Raw genomic sequence first — 23,298 nt, 5'->3', positions numbered from 1 at the left:
ACACTAGATATCCTCCAATCCTCCAGTGCATCTCCAGGGGCTATGGATATTTTAAATATCTCTGCTATATATTAAATAATTTGCCACCCACAGGGTCCAGGATGCTCCGGGGACGAGTATAAGGACCGTTTGAGGTTTCTGATGTGGGGTGGGATATAGCGGCTAGATATCTTACAGATACTGGCAGGAATGTAGGGTCAAGAGTGTTTAAGGGAAGCAGGGAGAGGTGTTAGGTTTGCAGGGGCTTTGTTGAGACAGAGAAGTGTGAAATGGCACCCCTCACCAAGCAGTTTGTGAGATCTTCCCATTCAGAAACTCTTGGAGCACATAAGACAGCTAGCCTGTCGCACTCCATGTGCCCATATCTACATGGGGAGTGAGAGTGATGGAGACGGGTTGAGTAACGGGGGGATTGGCGATGAAGCTGGAGATAAGTGCAGGGTTCGGACGGTTGATGGACATGCAGAGAGGTGTAGGGGAGGGCGAGGTGGTAGATACGGGACAAGTGTAGGGGACGGATGGGTTGACGGAAACGGGGAGTGAGATGGTGACAGAGATGGGGAGGAGTATATGGGAGAAAGCTGGTGATGGAGAGGGGTGTAGGGGAGTGAGCGGTGACAGAGACGGGAGGGGTGTAGTGGAAGGAGGGAATAACGGAGACGGGGAGAAATGTAGGGGAGAGAGCGGTTGACAGAGACGGGTAGGGCTGTACTAGAGGGGAGGGGTGAAGGAGACGGAGAGGTGTGTAAGGGTGGGAGGTGTGACGGAGATGGGAGGTGTACGGGAAGAGGGGCAACAGAGAAGAGAGGGGTTTAGGGGAGGGAGGGGTGACGGAGACGGAGGGTGGTGGTGTAAGGAAGAGACAGGGTGACGGTGACGGAGAGGTGTGTCGGGTAGACAGCGTAGAGTAGGGAAGGTGTGTAGGGGAGGGATGGGATGGGGAAGGGTGTCGGGGAAAGAGGGAGTGACGTGGACGCGGATGGGTGTGGAGATGGGTGGGGTATAGGGCCTGCTAGTTAGATGGCATCAATTACCACTCTCTGGCTTCTCCCACAAAGCCAATGTCTAATCCAATGTACTACCTCATCTTGAATACCGAGAGACTAAACCTTCCTGACCAACCTCCCATGCGGGACCCTGTCAAGTCCCTCGCTAAAGTCCGTGTAGATAGCATTCACTACCTTAACCTGATCCGCTTTCCTGGTAACATCGTCGAAAAACTCTGTAAGATTGTTTAGACATAATCTGCTACGCAGGTAGCCATGCTGACCAACCTGAATCACTCCGTGTCTATCTGAATAGTTATGTACAGCATCTGACCCCTTAGAATACCCCCCAATAACTTTCCCCCTACGATGTCAGACTCCCTGGGTTATATTTATAATTATGAAAGGAAATTGGCAAATAACATAAAAAGAACACTGAGTTTTAAAAAATATATATGAAGAGTAAAAGAGTGACACAGACATATTGAAAAGGATGCCCGAGAAATTATAATGGGTAACAAAGAGATAGCAGAGGAACTAAATGAGTATTTTGCATCAGTCTTCACAGTGGAAGACATTAGCAAAATACCTGATAGCCAGAGGTCTCAGGGAAAAGAATTAGGTATAGTCAAGATGACTGGAGAGGAAGTGCTTGAGAAGTTAAATGGACTAAGGATAGATAAGTCTCCCGGACTGGATGAGGTGCATCCACGGGTTCTGAAGGAGATGGCTTTGGAGGTTGTGGAGGCATTGGAAATAATCTTCCAGGAATCAGTAGACTCTGCCACGGTTCCGGAGGACTGGAAGGTCGTAAATGTAGTTCCGTTGTTTAAGAAAGGGTGGAGGCAAAAAAAAAGATTACAGACCTATTAGTCTGACATCGGTAGTTGGAAAATTATTGGAGTCGATCCTCAAGGATGAGATTGAGTTACCTTGAGGTGCATGACAAGATAGGCCCAAGCCAGCATGGTTTCATGAAGGGAAGATCCTGCCTCACCAACCTATTGGAGATTTTTGTGGTTATCTCGAATAAGATTGACAAGGGAGAGGCTGTGGATGTTGTGTATTTGGATTTTCAAAAGGCCTTTGATAAGGTGCCGCATGAGAGGCTGCTTAATAAGATGAAGCCCCATGGAATTACAGGAAGGATATTGGAATGGCTGGAGCAGTGGCTGATAGGCAGAAAGCAAAGAGTGGGAATACAGGGATCCTGTTCTGGTTGGGTGCCGGTTACTAGTGGTGTTCCGCAGGGGTCTGTGTTGGGGCCTCTTCTTTTTTACACTGTGCATTGATGATTTAGATTATGGAGTAACTGGTTTTGTGGCTAAATTTGCGGATGACACCAAGATAGGTGGAGGAGTAGGAAGTGTTGAAGAAAAAGGAAAGGTTGCAGAAAGACTTGATCAGTTTAGGAGAGTGAGCAACGAAATGGCAGATGAGATACCATGTTGAGAAATGTACGGTTGTACATTTTGGAAGAAGAAACAATCGGGCAGATTATTATTTAGATGGGGAGAAAATTCAAAAATCGGAAGTGCAAAGAGACTTGGGGGTCCTAGTGCAGGATACCCTAAAGGTTAACCACCAGGTTGGATCGGCAGTAAGGAAAGCGAATGCTATGTTGGCATTCATTTCAATAGGATAGTGTATAAGAGTCATGAGCTGTTGATGAGGCTCGATTTGGCACTGGTAAGACCCCATTTGGAATACTGTGTGCAGTTTTGGGCACCCTATCTTAAAAAGGATGTGCTGATGTTGGAGAGGGTTCAGAGAAGATTCACTACGATTATTCCTGGAATGCAGGGACTAACATATGAGCAGTGTTTGTCATCTCTTGGATTGTATTCATTAGAGTATAGAAGAATGAGAGGGGATCTCATCGAAACATTTCGAATGTTGAAAGGGTTGGACAGAGTAGATGCGGAAAGGCTGTTTCCCTTGGTGGGTGAGTCCAGGACAAGAGGTCACAGTCTTAGAATTAGAGGGTACCCATTTAAAACAGAGATGAGGAGAGCTTCTTGGATTTATGGAATTCATTGCCACATACAGCTGTGGAGGCGCAATCATTGAGGGTTTTTAAGGAGGAGATTGGCAGATATCTAATTAGTCAGGGTATCAAAGGATATGGGAAAAAAGCCGGAAATTGGAACTAGACTGGAGAATAGTTTAGCTCATGGTGGAGTGGCGGAGCAGACTCGATGGGCCGAACGGCCTACTTCTGCTCCTTTGTCTTGTGACCTTGTGATATTTTCCTGGCTTATTCTGAGAGTCCAGAGGGGGTTATGAAGTCCTGTGTGGTGCTGCGTTTGTATGGGGTGATAATACGGGGAGCGTTGTTGGGTCCTGAGGGGCAATATAGAGACGGGGAGGGGTGTAGACGCTGGAAGGCGTTACGGGTATGGCGAAATGCTTTAGGTCCTATGTGGCATTATAGACGGGGGGAAAGGCTGTTGATGCCAGGGGGATAGATGGGTTTGCAGAGGCAGGGCGGGGTGTAGGAACAACACCTCCTGAGCTGTTCGAACCCCTGAGAACCTTACACGATTACACCACTCTGTGAACGCCCACCGGCCCAGAGACTTCGACCCTCGGACTTTCGTCCCCACCTCCCCCACTCTCCCACGGCCACCCCGAAGCTTTCATTCCAAATATTTCATGTTGCAGACAACGAAACACCCATACTTGAGACATTAGCCATTAGCCTAGACCTACTTTGCTTCTGAGCTCTGCCACACACCATGGTCCCGAGCCAGGAGCGAGTCCCCTTGAAGAAAATGTCCGGGTATACTTCCCAGAGACGTAGATCTCGCACCTGGTCCCCGTCAGGTAGGACCACCCTGATCTGGGAATGGTGCCCGGGATCCGAGACCTCCTCACAGAGTTCCAGGGAAAACGTCTCCCTGTGAGGTAGAGGGTCTCCACACCATATCGAATATCCTGCGGGTGGTGGTGTTTGCAAAAATGTAGAGGATTGTAGATGCCGGAGAGAGAGGAGGGGCGGGAAGGGTTGACGGAGACAGGGAGGGCTGCAGGGGCAGGAGGGGGTGAGAGAGACGAGGAGGGGAGGGAGGAGGGATGTAAGGGAGTGGACTGGACTGTACCCCAAGAAAAGGAGTTTGTGGAGTGCCCCTGAGATGGATTCTTAGAACAGCTTGTACTGGAGCCGAGCAGGGAGAAGCCAATTCCAGATTTAGTGTTGTGCAATGAACCGGATTTGATCAGGGACCTCGAGGTAAAGGAGCCATTAGGAGTTAGTGACCATAATATGATTTGTTTTAACCTACAATTTGAGAAGGAGAAGGGAAAATGGGATGCGTCAGTATTACAGTTGAACAAGAGGAACTATGGAGCTATGAGGGGGGAACTGGCCAAAGTTCAATGGATCAATACCCTAGCAGGGAGGACAGTGGAACAGCAGTGGTAGGTATTTCTGGGAATAATGCAGAAAGTGCAGGATCGGTTCATTCCAAAGAGGAAGAAAGATCCTAAGGGGAGTAAGGGGCGGGCGTGGTTGACGAAGGAAGTAAGGGACAGTATAAAAATAAAAAATAAATAAGTACAACATAGCAAAGATGAGCGGGAAGCCGGAGGAATGGGAAGCTTTTAAAGAGCAGCAGAAGATAACAAAAAAGGCAATACGCGGAGGAAAAATGAGGTACGAAGGTAAATTAGCCAAGAATATAAAGGAGGATAGTAAAAGCTTCTTTAGGTATGTGAAAAAAAAAAATAGTTAAGACCAAAATTGGGCCATTGAAAACAGAAACGGGTGAATTTATTATGGGGAACAAGGAAATGGCAGATGAGTTGAACAGGTACTTTGGATCTGTCTTCAGTAGGGAAGACACAAACAATCTCCCAGATGTAATAGTGGCCAAAGAAACTAGGGTAATGGATGAACTGAAGGAAATTTATATTAGGCAAGAAACGATGATGGATAGACTCTTGGGTCTGAAGGCTGATAAGTCCCCGGGACCTGATGGTCTGCATCCCAGGGTAATTAAGGAGATGGCTGTAGAAATCGTGGACGCATTGATAATCATTTTCCAATGTTCTATAGATTCAGGAACAGTTCCTGCTGATTGGAGGGTGACTAATGTTGTCCCACTTTACAAGAAAGTAGGGAGAGGGAAAACAGGGAATTATACACCGGTTAGCCTGACGTCGGTGGTGGGAAAGATGCTAGAGTCAATTATAAAAAAGGAAATTACGACACATTTGGATAGCAGTAGAAGGATCAGTCCGAGTCAGCATGGATTTATGAAGGGAAAATCATGCTTGACTAATCTGGAGTTTTTTGAGAATGTAACTATGAAAATGGACAAGGCAGAGCCAGTGGATGTAGTGTACCTGGTCTTTCTGAAAGCCTTTGATAAAATCCCACATAGGAGATTAGTGGGCAAAATTAGGGCACATGGTATTGGAGGCAGAGTACTGGCATGGATTGAAAATTGGCTGGCTGACAGGAAACGAAGAGTAGCGATTAACGGGTCCTTTTCGGAATGGCAGGCTGTGACCAGTGGGGTACCGCGAGTTTCGGTGCTGGAACCGCAGCTGTTTACAATATACATTAATGATTTAGATGAAGAGATTAAAAGTAACATTAGCAAATTTGCTGATGACACAAAGCTGGGTGGCAGTGTGAAATGTCAGGAGGATGTTATAAGAATGCAGGGTGACTTGGACAGGCTAAGTGAGTGGGCGAATGTATGGCAGATGCAGTTTAATGTGGATAAATGTGAGGTTATCCACTTTGGTGGCAAGAACAGGAAGGCAGATTACTATCTAAATGTAGTCAAGTTAGGAAAAGGGGATGTACAATAAGATCTAGGTGTTCTTGTACATCGGTCAATGAAAGCAAGCATGCAGGTGCAGCAGGCAGTGAAGAAAGCAAATGGCATGGTGGCCTTTATAACAAGAGGAATTGAGTATAGGAGTAAAGATGGCCTTTTTCAGCTGTACAGGGCCCTGGTGAGACCTCACCTGGAGTATTGTGTTCAGTTTTGGTCTCAAAATTTGAGGAAGGACATTCTTGCTATTGAGGGAGTGCAGCATAGGTTCACAAGGTTAGTGCCCGGAATGGCGGGACTGTCATATGTTGAAAGATTGGAGCGATTGGGCTTGTATACACTGGAATTTACAAATATGAGAGGGGATCTGATTGAAACATATAAGACACGCTGGAGGCAGGAAGCATGCTCCCGCTGATGGGTGATTCCAGAACTAGAGGCCACAGTTTAAGAATAAGGGGTAGGCCATTTAGAACTGAGATGTGGAAAAACTTTTTCACCCAGAGAGTGGTGGATATGTGGAATGCTCTGCCCCAGAAGGCAGTGGAGGCCAATTCTCTAGCTGCTTTCAAGAGAGGGTTAGATAGAGCTCTTATAGATAGCGGGGTCAAGGGTATGGGGAGAGGGCAAGAACGGGGTACTGATTGTGTATGATTAGCCATGATCACAGTGAATGGCGGTGCTGGCTAGAAGGGTCGAATGGCCTACTCCTCCAGCTATTGTCTATTGAGTGACGGAGACGGGGATGGATGCAGGGGTGCGAGGTGGTGACGGAGACGGGGAGATGTGTACGGGAGGGAGAATGTGATGGAGATGGGGAGCGGTATAGGGGAGGGTGGGTGTCGAAGACGTGGAGTGGCGTAGGGGTGGGAGGTTGACGTGGAGAAGGTGCAGGAGGGGAGGGTTGTCACAGAGATAACAAGGAGTGTACAGGAGAGAGGGTCACACATCTCTGGAACTGCTTCGGGTGGAGGGTGGGATCCCGTCGGTATGGGTGCGGGACCACATCTCTGCGATTCTGCCTTGTGTGGGAGGGCCGAAAGTGGATGGATCGAGCGGCCTCTATCTCACCCGCACATCCATCCTCGCTGCGCACAGTTCCACCGGACACACCAACCTTGAAGTCACGGTCCCGGACGCCATCACCGAGTGGAAGGGGAGTGCGTTCTGCAGCGGGGACGCAGGCTTTGGGCTCTCGGACACAGTGTCTCTGTTCGCCTTTAAGCCCTTCTTCGTGGACCTGGTGCTGCCCTACTCCGTCGTAAGGACCGAGGGCTTCTCCCTCAAAGCGAAGGTCTTCAACTACATGGCGGAGAGTCTAATGGTAAGGGGGAGGCGCTGGGTGTTCCGCCGAATTTGGGACCCTCACGGAGTCAAATCCCAACTGGTCCCTCAACTGACTGAGTGCCAGATGCTCCCTCAGCGGTATTCCGCTATTCTTTCACAACTTTCCTCATTGCTGCCACCCAGCATTCCCTCCTCAGCCCCTACCACAGTAACCCCCTTCACGGCCACCGGAAGAGACCCCTCCTCCCTTCTAGCGTTTCGTCCTCAGCGCCTCACATAGCATTCCCTCCTCATCCCACAGGCAGGGCTCCCCTCCTCAATCCCTCCCAGCGCTCCCTCCTCAGCGCATCACGTAGCATTCAATCCTCACTCCCTCTTACAGCGTTAATTGCTCACACAGTCCCAACGTTCCTTTCTCACCCCCTCCCACAGCGTTAATTGCTCACACAGTCCCATTTCCTTCCCCCCCCCCCACTGCTTTCGCGCACAACCATCTTCCAAAGAATTCTTCAACTCCCTCCACAGCACTCTTTCCTCAGCCCCTCCCACGGTGTTCCATATTGGACCCCTCCCACGCTGTTTTCCTCATCAGCCCCCTCCCACAGTGTTCCATTCTCGACCCCACCACAGCGTTCACTTTTTACCCCTCCCACAGCCTTCCCTCCTCACCCCTCCCATGGAGTTCAGTCCTCACCCCCTCCAACAGCGTTTCTTCAATACCCTCTCCCACAGCTTTCCTTCCTCACTGAGAACCACGGAGTGCCTTCACACCCCCTCCCACAGTGTTCCCTCATCAACTCCATCCCACAGCGTTCCCTCCACTCATCCCAGCCACAGCGTTACTTCCCCACCACTCCACAGTATTCCCTCCACACCACTAGCTACAGCCTTCCCTCTTCAGCCTCTTCCACAACATCCCCTCATCACTTCTCCCACATCTTACCTTCCTCACCCTCTCCCGCAGCGATCCCCCTGAGCCTCCTCCGAAAGGGTTTCCTCTGCACCCCCTCTCATAGCGTTAATTTCTCGACCCCCCTCCCTCAGCATTCTCTCCTCGGTCGCTCCCAGTGTTCCCTCATCACCCCTCGTACAGTATTCCCTACCGAACTCCCTCTCACCACGTCCTTTCCTCAACCACTCCCTCAGTGTTCCCTCCACACCCTCCCACAGCATTACCTCCTCACCCCCACAATGTTCTTTCCTCACTCCCTCCCACAGCGTTCCTTCACACCCCGTCTCAGATGGTTCCCCCCTCACTTCCCTCCCACAGCGGTCCCTCCTCACCCTCTCCCACAACGTTCCCTCCTTACCCACTCCCACAGAGTTCCCTCCTCACCCCCGTCACAGCGTGCTTTCCTCACCCTCTCCCACAGCGTTAATTCCTCACCCCTCCCACAGCGTTACCTGCTCAAATCCCTCCAACAGCATTCCCTCTTCACCCTCTTCCCACAGCGTTCCCTCCTCACCCTCTCCCACAGCGTTCCTACCTCACCCCTCCCACAGCGTTACCTGCTCAAATCCCTCCAACAGCATTCCCTCTTCACACTCTTCCCACAGCGTTCCCTCCTCACCCTCTCCCACAGCGTTCCCTCCTCACCCTCTCCCACAACATTAATTTCTCGACACACTCTCTCAGCATTCCTTCCTCACCCTCCCACAGCATTTCCTCTTTCCTCCTCCCACGGATCCCTCCTCACCCTCCCACAGCATTCCCTCTTTCCTCCTCCCACGGATCCCTCCTCACCCTCCCACAGCATTCCCTCTTTCCTCCTTCCACGGTTCCCTCCTCACCCTCCCACAGCTTACCCGCCTCACCCCATCCACAGCGCGCTCTCTTCACACCCTCCCGCGGCATTCCTTCCTCAACTCCTTCTACAGCCCTCCCACAGTTCCCTATTCGTCCTGCAACAACGTTCCCTCCTCGACCCCTTCCACAGCGATCCCGCTTCACCCCCTCCTACAGCGTTCCTTATTCTCCCCATCTGCCCATCCGGACTGCGTGTTGTCTATGGGCACCGTCTTGGCCGGCTTGTCCGCACCTCGAGTTCCCAGTTGACGCCCATCTCCCCTTCTCTTTCTCCCACCGTCACAAGGTCAAGGTCACCCTGGTTGAAGCTGAGGGCTTCGATATGACGTTCTCCAACCGTGAACATGAAGTATGCGTCCTGTCCAAGGACAGCGTAACCGTCAGTTGGAATCTGACCGCCTCGGGGATGGGTGAGTCCAATGTGCGGTCTCTGAACATCAGGATGAATCAGCCACTTCTCTGTCCCATCGACACCGTGGTTGGGGGGGGGGAGGTGGAGGTGAATCATCCCCGGGTTCCCGTTCCCAATTACATCCCATCGACACCGTGGAGGGAGGGGATGAATCAGCCCCGGTTTCCCGTCCCCAGCTCTGTCCCATAGACACCGTGATTGGGAGGGGGGGGGGTGGTGGAGGTGAATCATCCCTGAGTTCCTGTTCCCCATCCCTCTCCTACCGAACCTGGAATAAGATGGAATGGGGGGAGGGGGTTACTTTGGCTCTGGGTTCCCTCTCCGGATCACTGCCCCACCAACCGCTAGGTTAGTGAGGGAAGGAGGGGTTGAATCAGCCCGAGGGTTCCTCTACCCATCCCTGTCCCCACTGAACACGGGGTTAGAGAAGGAAGGGGTTAATTCGGCGCTGGATAAACTCTCCTGATCCCTGTCCCACTAACACCTGGGTTATAGTGTGAGGGAGGTGTGGTGAATCAGCCCCGGGTTCCTGCTCCCCATCCTTATCCCACCGACCGCTGGGTTTACGGAGAGAGGGAGGGTGTGAATCAGGGCTGGGTTTCAGTTGCCCATACCTGTACCACTGACCCCACGATTAGGTAGGGAGGGAGAGTGTGAATCGGACCCGGGTTCCCGTTGCACAATACTGTCCCACCGACTTATTAGGGAGAGGAAGCGGGGTGAATCACCCTCAGATTCCCGTTCCCCAGCACTGCCCTATTAGACCCCTAGGTTATGGAGAGAGGGAGGAGGTAAATCAGCCCGGGCTTTTCTCCATATTGTACCGGCCCCTTGTTTAGTGAGGGAGGGAGTGGGTGACTCAGAACCCTATTCCCGTTCCATTTCCACCGATTACTGGGCTAGGGAGAGTGGGGGAGCGATTCCGCCCACCTTCGCTCTTCCCTGCCCTGTCCCACCAACCCTTGGGTTAGGGAGGGCGTTCGGGGAGGGGAGTGGAGAACCAGCCGCACGTTCCCTCTCCCCATCGCTGTCACACCGAGCCCTGGGTAAGGTACAGAGGGAGGCTAGGAATTATGCTCGGGTTTCCGTTCCCCATCCGTGTACCACAGACGCCTATTTCGGGAGGGAGGTTCAGCACCGTGTTGCCTCTCACTATCCCTGTCCCACTGACCCTTGTATTCGGGAGGGAGGGCGGGGCGTGAATCAGCCGCAGATTCCCGTTCCCCATTGCAGTCCCACCGACCTCTGGGTTAGTGAATCATCACCGGGTGTCCGTTCCCTATCCCTACCCCAACGTCCTCTGGGTTAGGGAGGAAGGGAGGGGTGAATTAGACCCGGGTGCCTGTTCCCCATCACAGTCTCACTGGCCCCTAGGTTAGGGAGAGAGGAGTGTCGTTCTCTCTTTCCGTTGCCCGTCTTTCCGCCTCCCTTTCTACCTTTCTCCGTCCCATCACCTGAAGTCCTCTTCTCGCGCTCCATTTCTCGCCTCCCTACATTCCCTCCTCACTCTATTCCACTCACCCTCTCTGTTTGTCCCCAGGCGAGGTGAACATCACTGTACGGGCAGAGTCTGTCCACTCGTCCACCCTTTGTGGGAACGAAGTTGTCGTCGTCCCGCCGAAGGGAGCCGTCGACATCATCCGCAAGCCGCTGATTATCGAGGTCAGCGCGGGTCTCCACGGCTACCCGGAGCCAGAGTCCGTCCCCTCCTGGGGACGCCACCCCCACACACCATATCCCTGTGTCGCTTTCTCTTGCGGTCCTGACCTTCATTATCCCTTACTCCTCCCTCGTTCCCTGTCAAAACCCTCCTTCACTCACCTCACTCCTATCCCTTACTCCTCCTCATTCACTGCCCTCACCCTTCCTCATTCCTCCCTCATTTACAACCCTGAATTCTACTCAGTCCTCCCTCAATCCGTCAAAATCTTCCCTCTATCACCTCATTCCTATTCCTTTCTGCTCCTCACTCACAGCCCACAATTCTCCCTCCCCGTTCCTCGCTTTTCTTCATTCACAGTCCTCAATCCCCCTCCATCCCCTCACTCCCTTCCTCATCCCCTCAATCCCTTCTTCATTCCCCTCCTCCCTCCGTCCGTCTTTGCCCTTCACTGAGTCTCACTCCATGTCTCTCTCTCCGCAGCCCGAAGGCTCAGAGACCGAGTTGTCGCACAGCTCCTTGCTCTGTCCTGCTGGTAGGTGGATCTCCGCAGGCTGATATCGATTCCGAGGTTCCTATCCGTGCCTCGGTGAACCATTAGGGCTTGACTGAGTTACTGTCGTCTCCCTGTCAGCTTGAACCAGTCTGGTCATTTAATGACCTCTCTCATTAACAAGGCGCTTTCACCCACTAAACTGCCGCTCACTGAACTTTTTCCACACCATTCTCTGTTATCTGCGAAAAATTCCAGGAGGTCAGCAGTTTCTGAAATACTCAAGCCATCCCATCTGGCACCAACAATCATTCCACGGTCAAACAACATCGAACATAGAAATTTACAGCATATCTGGCCCTCGGCACACAATGATGTGCCGACCATGAAAGCTACATTAGAAACTGCCTACAATTCCCCTGCTCTCTGTGTTTCTAAGCTCCACTTAACTACCTAAGAGTCCCTTAAAAGACCCTAGTTTATCCGCCTTCACCACTGTCGCCGGCAATGCATTCCACACGCCCACCACTCTCTGTGTGAAAAAAAACATCTTACTTCTTGTCTCTGTTTCCTAGCACCGTAAAACTATACCCCTCGTGTTAGCAATTTTAGCCCTGGGAAAATGCTTCTGGCTATCCAAACGATCGCTACCTCTCATCATCCTATACGCCTCTATCAGGTCACCTCTCATCCACAGTCGCTCCAAGGAGAAACGAGCAAGTTCACTCAACTTATTTTCATAAGGCATTCTCTCCAATCCAGGCAACGTCCTTCTAAATTTTCTCTGCAATCTTTCTATAGTTTCCACATCCTTCCTGCAGTGAGGAGACTTGAACTGTACGCAGTACTCCAAGTGGGGTCAAAATAAGGTCTTGTATAGCTGTAACATTACCTCACGGCTCTTGAATTCAGCCCCCACGGCTGATGAAGGCCAACACACAACACACCTTCTTATTAACACCATATGCGGCTTCTTAACAACACCGTCAAAGTCTTTTAGGTCACTATTCCAACCCTGTTCCGGTTTCGTCTGAACAAGAACTGAACCTCTTGACCACGTCGACATGCTTTGATGCATTGAGTTGTTCCCGTGTTATTGGCTGATGAGATGTTTGCATTAACGAGCAGGTGTACAGGGATACCTCATAAAGTGGCCACTGGGCGTAAACCAGAAAATGAACCAATGCTGTAGTGTTGTTGTGGGGAGGGTGGTCACAGCAAGGTTGGAGGGGAGAGACCCTCCTCTTACCAAAGGCCCATGAGTAGGACCTGTTCTTTTGTCTCACCCTCAGGGAAAGACATCACCGAGAAGATCCATCTCCAGGTCCCAGAAGACGTGGTGGAACGATCGGCCAGAGCCTACGTCACCGTGCTGGGTAAGGATCAGGCAGTACCACCCAACAGGTTTTTGAGCAGGTTCAATGACAGCCCGTCCACCCGTCCATTCTGAGTCCGTATTCCACGTTTACTCGGAACATGAGAGGATGCAGCCCCTTCTTGAGTTTTTCAAGGGGCTGCTGCCAAGGTTCTGGTTGAACTATTGTCCCGCGGTTCTCATATAAGAGCACCCAGTTCGGAAGTGAGCGGGTCGTGAAGATAATCTCCTGGTGGGCTTGTTCCTAGGCCCTGAACAAGATAGATGTTCGCGGATCGAGGCGGTGTAAAGTAGAGGGCGTTGCCCGGGCCGAATGCCTGCCCCCTTTTTCGAGTGTACGCTCGTGCCCGGCTGTCCTTGGACAGCGAGCATGCCGTCGCAATGGGTACATTGGGGGACTGTCAGGAGCGGTGGGACCTCCATGATATCAATTGTCCAATAGACAGTAGTGACCATATTTTAATTTAAGTCTACTCACTGTCTTGTAAATGCTGAATATTTGTACCTTGTGTAATTGAGATGTAAGGAAACTTTTATAGTTCTGTAAAAGAAAAAGACACAGCGGGGTGTGTAGTAACCTAAATTGCTGCGGTACGTGAAATGGGGTGGGTTTCCGAGGTTGGGTCAGAGGTTCTAGAAACATGAGGTCCTCATTCCGATTGGGTTACGATCCGTGACGCCGTGACCCCTCCCTCTCAACTGCAGGTGACCTCATGGGAAGCGCGATGGAAAATCTGGATCATTTGCTCAAACTGCCCACGGGCTGTGGTGAGCAGAACATGGTGAAGTTCGCCCCCAACATCTATGTGCTGAGTTACCTCCAGAAGACGCACCAGCTCACGTCCAAAATCAAGGATAAAGCTCTCGGCTTCTTGCGGACAGGTAAATCGCCGGCCCTGGTCTGTCTGCCCCTCGCACCAGGCCCGTGAGGAAGGGGGGGGGGAGGAGAGAAAAGAGGAGAGAAAAGAGGAGAGAGAGAGAGAGAGAGAGAGAGAGGAGAGAGAGAGAGAGAGAGAGAGTGAGAGAGAGAGAGAGAGAGAGAGAGAGAGAGAGAGGAGAGAGAGAGAGAGAGAGAGGCTCAGATCCTCTGACTCTTTTAAGAGTACAAGAATGAATTGCTTCGCGATCATTTATTTTAAAGTTTAAAGAAAGGAACAGGCAAAGATTATGTGAAACTAGATAAAGAAACCTCAGAGAAAGACAAGGTAGTGACTTGTGCAGACTGACACTTTTAAGATCACATCCCTGAGACAAGGCCTCGTCCATGAGATAAGGCTACATCCCTGGGACAAAACCACATCCGAGAGAGAACACCACATCACGGGGACGAGGCCACATCCCTGAGACAAGCAAAGGCAGAATTAAAACCACAGTCAATTAAAGCAGCAGGTGTGTCATGTGTTAACACCAGACCAATGGAAAATGAAATGGTTACAGACGGTTGTGACTGTCGTACCACTTTGTCACCAGTTAGAGGAAACACCCATCATGTATTGTGAAAATATACGCGTTAAAAATGTCAGTAATTACAATTTTAATCTTGCTAAAATCCTTACTATTTGCACGCAAAAAAACAAATGATTCCAATAGAGAATAGACCCAATAGAATCATTAATTGACATTTTGTGAGGACGTGGAAGTGAGGGGAAGGTCCTTGTAAGTGTATGTCAGTGAGTGAGAGAGAGAGAGAGAGAGAGAGAGAGAGAGAGAGAGAGAGAGAGAGAGAGAGAGAGAGAGAGAGGGAGAGAGAGAGGGAGGGAGAGAGAGAGAGAGAGAGAGAGAGAGAGAGAGAGAGAGAGAGAGAGAGAGGGAGAGAGAGAGACAGCGGGAGAGACGGAGGACGAGAAAACGAAGAGAAAGAGAGAGGGAGGACAAGAGAAAGAGAGCAGGAAGGAAAAGAGAGAAATTGAGGGAGAGGAGAGAGAGAGAGAAAGAGAGAGAGAATGGTTGTGCATGTGCCTTACTGTGTGGCACCCCATACACTGTGTGCTTCAAGGGAAATTGTATATCTAAGAGAGGAATTGCTGTCTGTGTATGAGGTAGAGAGAGAGAGAGTGATGGAGACCATGTTTTTGTGACTCTGTGCGTCAGCCTCTGTGTGTGTCGAACTCTGTCACTGCGTCTCTCTCAGTGTCTCCATGTCTCCCTTCATTTCCGTGATTCTCTTTGTGTCTCTTGCTGTGTGTGTCTCTCTCCGCGTTCTCTGTCTCTCTCTCTCTCCCGCTGTATCTTTCTGTATCTCTCTGTCCCTGTGTCTCTCAGCGTGTTTTCTTCCTCTGTCTATCTGTATTTCTCCGTCTTTCTCTCTCACTCTGTGTCTCTGTGTGACTCTGTGTGTCTCTGTGTCTCTCCGTGTCTTTCTCTCACCCTGTGGCTCTCTGTGTATTTCCGGGTGCATTTGTGTCCCTCTGTATCTATCCCCAATCTCTCTCCCCCCCCCCACCTTCCCCTCTCTGTCTGTCACTCTCTTAGTCTCTGTAATTGTGAATTATTCATTCAAGAATTAGAGTAAGATTCATTACATCATCCTCTTCAATATGAAATTTGTTGTTTTGTGACAGAAGAACTGCATTTTTAAAATTACTATGATAATTAAAGTAAATAAATTACAGGAAAGGCAAGTGTCAGGGAATGTTCAAAGATCAGTGTTCACAGTAACGAATTATTACCAGAGTACGTACATTTCACCACATGCGAACCTGGGATTCCTTTTCCTGCGGCATATTTAGGAAATCTATAGAACAGTAACTGTAAACTATAAGCAAAATGTGCAAACGGAGATATAAATACATAGCGAAATATAACACGCTATTATCCTTAAATGAATACGGCTATCTACTGTTGTTCAAGAGCCTGCTGGTTGTTTCCATTGTTTAAGAAAGGGGAGAGACAGCAAAAAGAAAATTACAGACCTATTGGAAAATTACTGGAGTCGATCCTCAAGGATGAGATTGAGTTACCTTGACAAGATAGGCCCAAGTCAGCATGGTTTCATGAAGGGAAGATCCTGCCTCACCAACCTATTGGAATTTTTTGTGGTTATCTCGAATAAGATTGACAAGGGAGAGGCTGTGGATGTTGTGTATTTGGATAATCAAAAGACCTTTGATAAGGTGCCGCATAAGAGGCTACTTAATAAAATGAGGGCCCATGGAATTACAGGAAGGTTATTGGAATGGCTGGAGCAGTGGCTGATAAGCAGAAAGCAAAGAGTGGGAATACAGGGATCCTGTTCTGGTTGGGTGCCAGTTACTAGTGGTGTTCCGCAGGGGTCGGTGTTGGGGGCCTCTACCTTTTACACTGTACATCGATTATTTAGATTATGGATTAAATGGTTTTGTGGCTAAGTTTGCGGATGATACCAAGATAGGTGGAGGAGCAGGAAGTGGATAGAAAACTGGTTGGCAGATAGAAAGCAAAGGGTAGCGGTGAATGGGTGTTTCTTGGAATGGCAGGTGGTGACTAGTGGGGTGCCACAGGGCTCGGTATTGGGACCACAGCTGTTTACGATTTACGTCAACGATTTAGATGAAGGCATTGAAAATAACATCAGCAAATTTGCTGATGATACTAAGCTGGGTGGCAGTGTGACATGTGATGAGGATGTTAGGAGAATTCAGGGTGACTGGGATAGGCTGGGTGAGTGGGCAGATACTTGTCAGATGACGTTTAATGTGAATAAGTGTGAGGTTATCCACTTCGGAAGTAAGAACAGGAAGGCAGATTATTATCTGAACGGTGTAAAGTTAGGTAAGGGAGAAATACAAAGAGATCTAGAAGTCCTTGTTCATCAGTCACTGAAGGTGAATGAGCAAGTGCAGCAGGCAGTGAAGAAGGCTTTGGAATGTTGGCCTTTATTACAAAGGGAATTGAGGTACAAGAGCAAGGAAATCCTCTTGCATTTGTACAGGGACCTGGTGAGACCACACCTGGAGTATTGTGTACAGTTTTGGTCTTCAGGTTTAAGGAAGGACATCCTGGCTGTAGAGGAAGTGCAGCGTAGATTCACAAGGTTAATTCCTGGGATGTCAGGACTGTCTTACGCAAAGAGGTTAGAGAGACTGGGCTTGTACACGCTGGAATTAAGGAGATTGAGAGGGGATCTGATTGCAACATATAAGATTATTAAGGGATTGGACAAGATAGAGGCAGGAAATATGTTCCAGATGCTGGGAGAGTCCAGTACCAGTGGGCATGGTTTGAGAATAAGGTCATTTAGGACGAAGTTAAGGAAAAACTTCTTCTCCCAGAGAGTTGTGGGGGTCTGGAATGCACTGCCTCGGAAGGTAGTGGAGGCCAATTCTCTGGATGCTTTCAAGAAGGAGCTAGATAGGTATCTTATGGATAGGGGAATCAAGGGATATGGGGACAAGGCAGGAATCGGGTATTGATAGTAGATGATCAGCCATGATCTCAAAATGGCGGTGCATGCTCGAAGGGCCGAATGGTCTACTTCTGCACCTATTGTCTATTGTCTATAAGTGTTGAAGAAACGGAAAGGTTACAGAGAGACTCGGCCAGTTTAGGAGCGTGGGCAAAGAAATTGCAGATGAGATATACTGTTGAGAAATGTACGGTTGTACATCTTGTAAGAAGAAACAATCGGGCAGATTATTATTTAGATGGGGAGACAATTCAAAAATCGGAAATGGAAAGAGACTTGGGCGTCCTAGTGCAGGATACCCTAAAGGTTAACCACCAGGTTGAATCGGCAGTAAGGAAAGCGAATGCTATGTTGGTATTCATTTCAAGAGGAATAGTGTATAAGAGTAAGGAGGTGTTGTTGAGGCTCTATGGGGTACTGGTGAAACCCCATTTGGAACACTGTGTGCAGTTTTGGGCCCCTATCTTAGAAAGGATATGTTAATGTTTGAGAGAGTTCAGAAGATTCACGAGGATGTTTCCTGGAATGGAGGGACTAGCATATGAGGAGCGTTTGTCGGCTCTTGGATTGTATTCATTAGAGTATAGAAGAATGAGAGGGGATCTCATAGAAACATTTCAAATGCTGAAAGGATTAGACAGAGTAGATGTGGAAAGGCTGTTTCCTTTGGTGGGTGAGTCCAGGACAAGAGGTCACAGTCTTAGAATTAGAAGGTATACATTTAAAACAGTGATGAGGAGAATTTTTTTTAGCCAGAGGGTCGTGGACTTATGGAATTCGTTGTCATATACAGCTGTGAAGGTCCAATCCTTGAGGGTTTATAAGGAGGAGATTGCCAGGTATCTAATTAGTCAGGGTATCAAGGGATATCGGAAAAAAGCCGGAAATTGGAACTAGACGGGAAAATAGTTTAGCACATGGTGGAGTGGCGGAGCAGACTCGATGGGCTGAATAGCCTGCTTCTGCTCCTTTGTCTTGTGATCTTATGATGTTGTGGTTGAGGAATAGAAACTGTTCTTGAACCTGGCGGTGCGAGTTCTGAGACTCCTGTACCTGCTGCCTTATGGTAGCAGCGAGAACAGGGCATAAAACAATGAGATCATAAGACATAAGATAAGTTTTAGGCCATTCAGCCCATCGAGTCCACACCAAAGGCAGATCCAGAATACTATTTTACTCCATACACCTGTCCTCGTGCACATTCATTGATGCTCCGACCGAACGGGAATCTATCAAATTCCACTTTAAATAAATGACCGTCAGATATAGGAAAAAAAACTGAACCATATGGCCCAATATTTCTGCTCTGCCATTACATCATGGTTGATCCAATTTTCCTCTCAGCCCCAATCTCCCCGTATCACTTCATGCCCTGAACAATTAAGAATCTATCAAACTTTGCCCTCAATATAGATAAAGCTTTGGTCTCCACAGCTGCCTGTGGCAAATGAATGATTTCTGTACTTCAACAAGTTAGAAACTACTGAGATTTTGAAGATATTGACAATCATCTTGAATGAACAATACAAATGAAGATTTGGAGGATGCATTCATCGAAAGCGTTGTATAAAGGCAGTCCATATACCCACCGCAGACTGGAGCAGAGCATTCCACAGATTCACCAATCTTTGGCTGAGAATTTCCTCCTTACTACTGTTATAAGTGCTCGTCCCTTTCTCCAATGGCAACTCATTCTTTGTGAAATGGGCACAAAACTGTCGCTAATACCCCAGTGTGGCCTGACTGGTGTCTTATAAAGCCTCAGTATCTCCCTTGCTTTCTCAGAACATACCATAGAACATAGGACAAAGAATGGTACAGCACCGTACAGGCCCTTCGGCCCACAATGTTGTGCCGGCCCTTAAATCCTGCCTCCCATGTAAACCCCACTTTAAATTCCTCCATATACCTGTCTAGTAGTCTCTTAAATTTCACTAGTGCATCTGCCTCCACCACTGACTCAGGCAGTACATTCCACGCAACAACCACTCTCTGAGTAAAATCCCTTCCTCTAATATCCCCCTTGAACTGCCCACCCCTTATCTTTAAGCCATGTCCTTTGGTATTGAGTAGAGGTGCCCTGGGGAAGAGGCGTTGGCTATGCACTCTATATATTGCTCTTAATATCTTGTATACCTCTATCATGACTCCTCTCATCCTCCTTCTCTCCAAAGAGTAAAGCCTACCTCCCTTAATTTCTGACCACAATGCATACGCTCTGAACCAGACAGCATCCTGGTAAATTTCCTGTGAACCCGTTCCAATGATTCCACATCCTTCCAACAAGGACATAAAGATCCATCCAGTTCTGTGAACAGAACTGGACACAGTACTTCAAGTGTGGCCTAACCAGAGTTTTATAGAGCTGCATCATTACCTCGCGACTCTTAAACTCTGTCCCTTGGCTTATGAAAGCTAACACCCCATAAGCTTTCCCAACTACCCTATTTACCTGAGAAGCATCTTTTAGGGATCTGTGGACATGTACCCCCAGATCCCTCTGCTCCTCCACACTACCAGGTAACCTGCCATTTACTTTGTACTCTGCCTTGGAGTTTGTCCTTCCAAAGTGTACCACCTCACACTTCTCCAGGGTGAACTCCATCTCCCACTTCTCAGCCTACTTCTGCATCCTATCAATGTCTCTCTGCAATTTTCGACGGTCCTCTACACTATCCACAACACCACCAACCTTTGTGTCTGCAAACTTGCCAACCCATCCTACTACCCCTGCATCCAGGTCTTTAATAAAAATCTCGAAAAGTAGAGGTCCCAGAAGCGATTCCTGTGGGACTCCACTAGTCACAACCCTCCAATCCGAATGTACTCCCTCCACCATGACCCTCTGTTCTCTGTAGGCAAGCCAATTCTGAATCCACCCGGCCAAATTTCCCTGGATCCCATGTCTTCTGATATTCTGAATAAGCCTACCGTGTGGTATCTTGTCAAATGCCTTACTAAAATCCATGTAGATCACATCCACTGCACTACCGTCATCTATATGCCTGCTCACCTCCTAAAAGAACTCCATTAGGGCTGTTAGACACGATCTGCCCTTCACAATCAGACCATGATTCTCTAAATGCCAATAGATCCTTTCTCTATGAAAGTTTTCCAACAGTGTTCCCACCATAGACGTAAGGCTCACTGGTCTATAATTACCCAGACTATCCCTACTACGTTTTATTGAACAAGGGGACCAAATTCGCCTCCCTACAATCCTCCTGTACCACTCCCGTAGACAACGAGGACATAAAGATCCTAGCCAGAGGCTCAGCAATCTCTTCCCTTGCCTCGTGGAGCAGCCAGGGGAATATTCCGTCAGGCCCCGAGAACTTATCCGTTTTAATATATTTTAACAACTCCAACACCTCTTCTCCCAACATGCTCTAGAACATCAACCTCACACATATTGTCCTCACCGTCATCAAGGTTCCTCTCCTTGGTGAATACTGAAGAAAAGTATTCATTGAGGACATCGCTCACTTCCACAGCCTCCAGGCACATCTTCCCACCTTTACCTCTAATCGGTCCTACCTTCACTAATGTCAGCCTTTTGTTCTTCACATAATTGAAGAATACCTTAGGGTCTTCCTTTACTCTACTCGCCAAAGCCTTCTCATGCCCCCTTCTTGCTCTCCTCAGCCCCTTCTTAAGCACCTTTCTTGCTACCCTATATTCCTTAGTAGTCCTACCTGAGCCTTGCTTCCTAAACCTCAAGTATGTTCCCTTCTTCCACCTGACTAGATTTTCTACCTCACTTGTCACCCATGGTTCCTTCACCCTGCCATTCTTTATCTTCCTCACCGGGACAAATATATCCCTAACATCCTGCAAGAGATCCCTAAACATCGACCACATGTCCATAGTGCATTTCCCTGCAAAAACATCATCCCACTTCACACACGAAAGTTCTAGCCTTATAACCTCATATTTCGCCCTTTCTCAATTAAATATTTTCATGTCCTCTCTGATTCTATCCTTTTCCATGATAATGTTAAAGGCCAGGGAGCGGTGGTCACTGTCCCCCAGATGCTCACCCACTGAGTGATCTGTGACCTGACCTGGTTCATTACCCAATACTAGATTTAGTATGGCATTCCCCCTAGACGGCCTGTCAACATATTGTGACAGGAATCCGTCCAGGACACACTTAACAAATAGTCTATTCCTCTTGAAATGAAGGCCAACTTTACATTTGGCTTCTTTACCACAGACTCAACCTATATATTAACTTTCTGGGACTCTTGCACGGGGACTCCCAAGCCCTTCTGTGCCTCTGATGCTTCAATCTTCCCCCCATTTAGATGATATTCCACGCTGCTGTTTCTTTTACCAAAATGTATTATCAGACATTTCTCAACACTGCATTCCACCTGCCACATTTTTGCCCATTCTTCCAATTTGTTTAAGTCCTGCTGCAATCGCATTGCTTCCTCAGTACTACCTATCCCTCCACCTATTTTCGTATCATCCGCAAGTTTTTCCATAAAAACTGTGAATTCCACTATCCAAATCATTGACAAATAATGTGAAAATCAGCGGTCGCAATACTGGGCCCTGAGGAACATCACTAGTCACCGGCAGCTAACCAGAAAAGCCCCCTTTATTCCCACTCGTTCCCTCACTACCTGGGCCTGGGTGTGTCAGTCTTTGATGACGCAAGCTGCTTTGCATTTGTCGATGGACCGTTCAGATAATCTGATGGCGGAGAGGAGGAAGCTATTCCTGAATCGTTGAGAGTGTGCCTACAGGCTCCTGTACCTCCTCCCCGATGGTAGTAAAGAGACGAGGGCACGTCCCGAGATGTTGAGGGTCCTTCAGTGATGGATGTCCGCTTCCTGAGGCACTGCCTCTTGAAGATATCCTCGACAGTGAGGAGAGTTGTGCCCGTGAGTGAGCTTGCTGAGGCCAGAACCCTCTGCAGCCTCTTACCTGGCGGTGAAACAACCCGTTGGAATGCTCCCGTGGGACATCTGTAAAAAATTGCGAAGAGTCTTTGGTGACAGGTCAAATCTCTTCAAACTCATAACGAAGTACAACTGCTAGCCTGCCTTCTTCATGATTGTATCAGCGTGCTGGGCTCAGTACACACCTGTTATAATCCCATTCGCCTTCCCACAGGATATCAACGCCAGCTGAACTACAAACACCATGACGGTTCCTTCAGTGCCTTCGGAAGCGATGATGGAGAGGGGAACACGTGGTAAGGAAGCTGGGCATGGCGCTAATGTCTGCCACTGACATCACATAAGGGGGGAGGCAGGGGGTCAGAGACAGAGGGACCCACACGAGGTGAAGGAGTGAGGCAGGTGAGAGGGAAAGACGGGGGAAAGTGATAGGAAGAGAATAAAAAGTGGGAAATAGATGACGGACGGAGGGAAAGGGACTGACAGGAGGAGGGGACTGGGAGGCAGGTGACTGAGAGATAGAGAGAGAAGAGCAAGGCAGAAGAGGGAATGAAACATTACCTCTCTTTCCCATGTTATTAATATACAGAGGCCAATTTTCTAGGTACCCTGTACACTTGCTCCTTAATGCAAATACACAATTATCCAATCACACGGCAACAAATAGTTCCAGAAAAAAAAGACGCCGACATAGTCAAGAGGTTTAGTTGTTGCTCAAACCAAACGTCAGAAAGGGGAAGAAACGTGATCTAAGCAACTTTGACCGTGGAATGATTGTTGGTGGCAGATGGGGTGTTTTAGTGTCTCAAAAACTAGTGATCTCCTGGGATTTTCATGCACGGCAGAATTTGCTGAGGATGGGTCCAAAATAAAGATGCAGTGAGAGTCAGGCAGTTCTGTGGGTGAAAATGCCTTGTTGATGAGAAAGGTCAGAGAATGGCCAGACTGGTTCAAGCTGACGGGAAGGCGACTGTAACTCCAACAACCACACGTTACAACAGTAGTGTTCAGAAGAGCATCTCTGAATGCCCAACAGGTCGAACTTTGAAGTGGATCGACTTAGGAAGCAGAAGTCCGCGATTGTACACTCAGTGACCACTTTATCCGTGTCTGAATTGTGAGGCCTTGGACGTTTGGAGTCAACGATGGATATTGTGTCCCAGCCGCCTAGATACACAAGACTGGACAGTACGATAT

The 23,298-nt window shown here is 48.8% G+C and overlaps 1 protein-coding gene across 2 annotated transcripts in view; it reads left to right on the top strand.

The window, feature by feature from the left end:
• LOC140723656 (alpha-2-macroglobulin) overlaps positions 1-23,298 on the top strand; it is a 98,656-nt gene that overhangs the window by 36,307 nt on the left and 39,051 nt on the right. For both annotated transcript variants that reach the window (XM_073038222.1, XM_073038223.1), the window contains exons 9-15: positions 6,872-7,097; positions 9,154-9,277; positions 10,820-10,941; positions 11,423-11,474; positions 12,725-12,808; positions 13,513-13,689; positions 22,316-22,397. In XM_073038222.1, coding sequence (XP_072894323.1) covers positions 6,872-7,097; positions 9,154-9,277; positions 10,820-10,941; positions 11,423-11,474; positions 12,725-12,808; positions 13,513-13,689; positions 22,316-22,397 — 867 coding nt within the window. The remainder of the gene's footprint in view (positions 1-6,871; positions 7,098-9,153; positions 9,278-10,819; positions 10,942-11,422; positions 11,475-12,724; positions 12,809-13,512; positions 13,690-22,315; positions 22,398-23,298) is intronic.

This window comes from Hemitrygon akajei, unplaced genomic scaffold (assembly GCF_048418815.1).
Source record: "Hemitrygon akajei unplaced genomic scaffold, sHemAka1.3 Scf000123, whole genome shotgun sequence".
Classification (NCBI taxonomy): Eukaryota; Metazoa; Chordata; class Chondrichthyes; order Myliobatiformes; family Dasyatidae; genus Hemitrygon; species Hemitrygon akajei.
The sequence above is the reverse complement of the archived record's forward strand: the minus strand, read 5'-3'. Positions and strand labels throughout refer to the sequence as shown.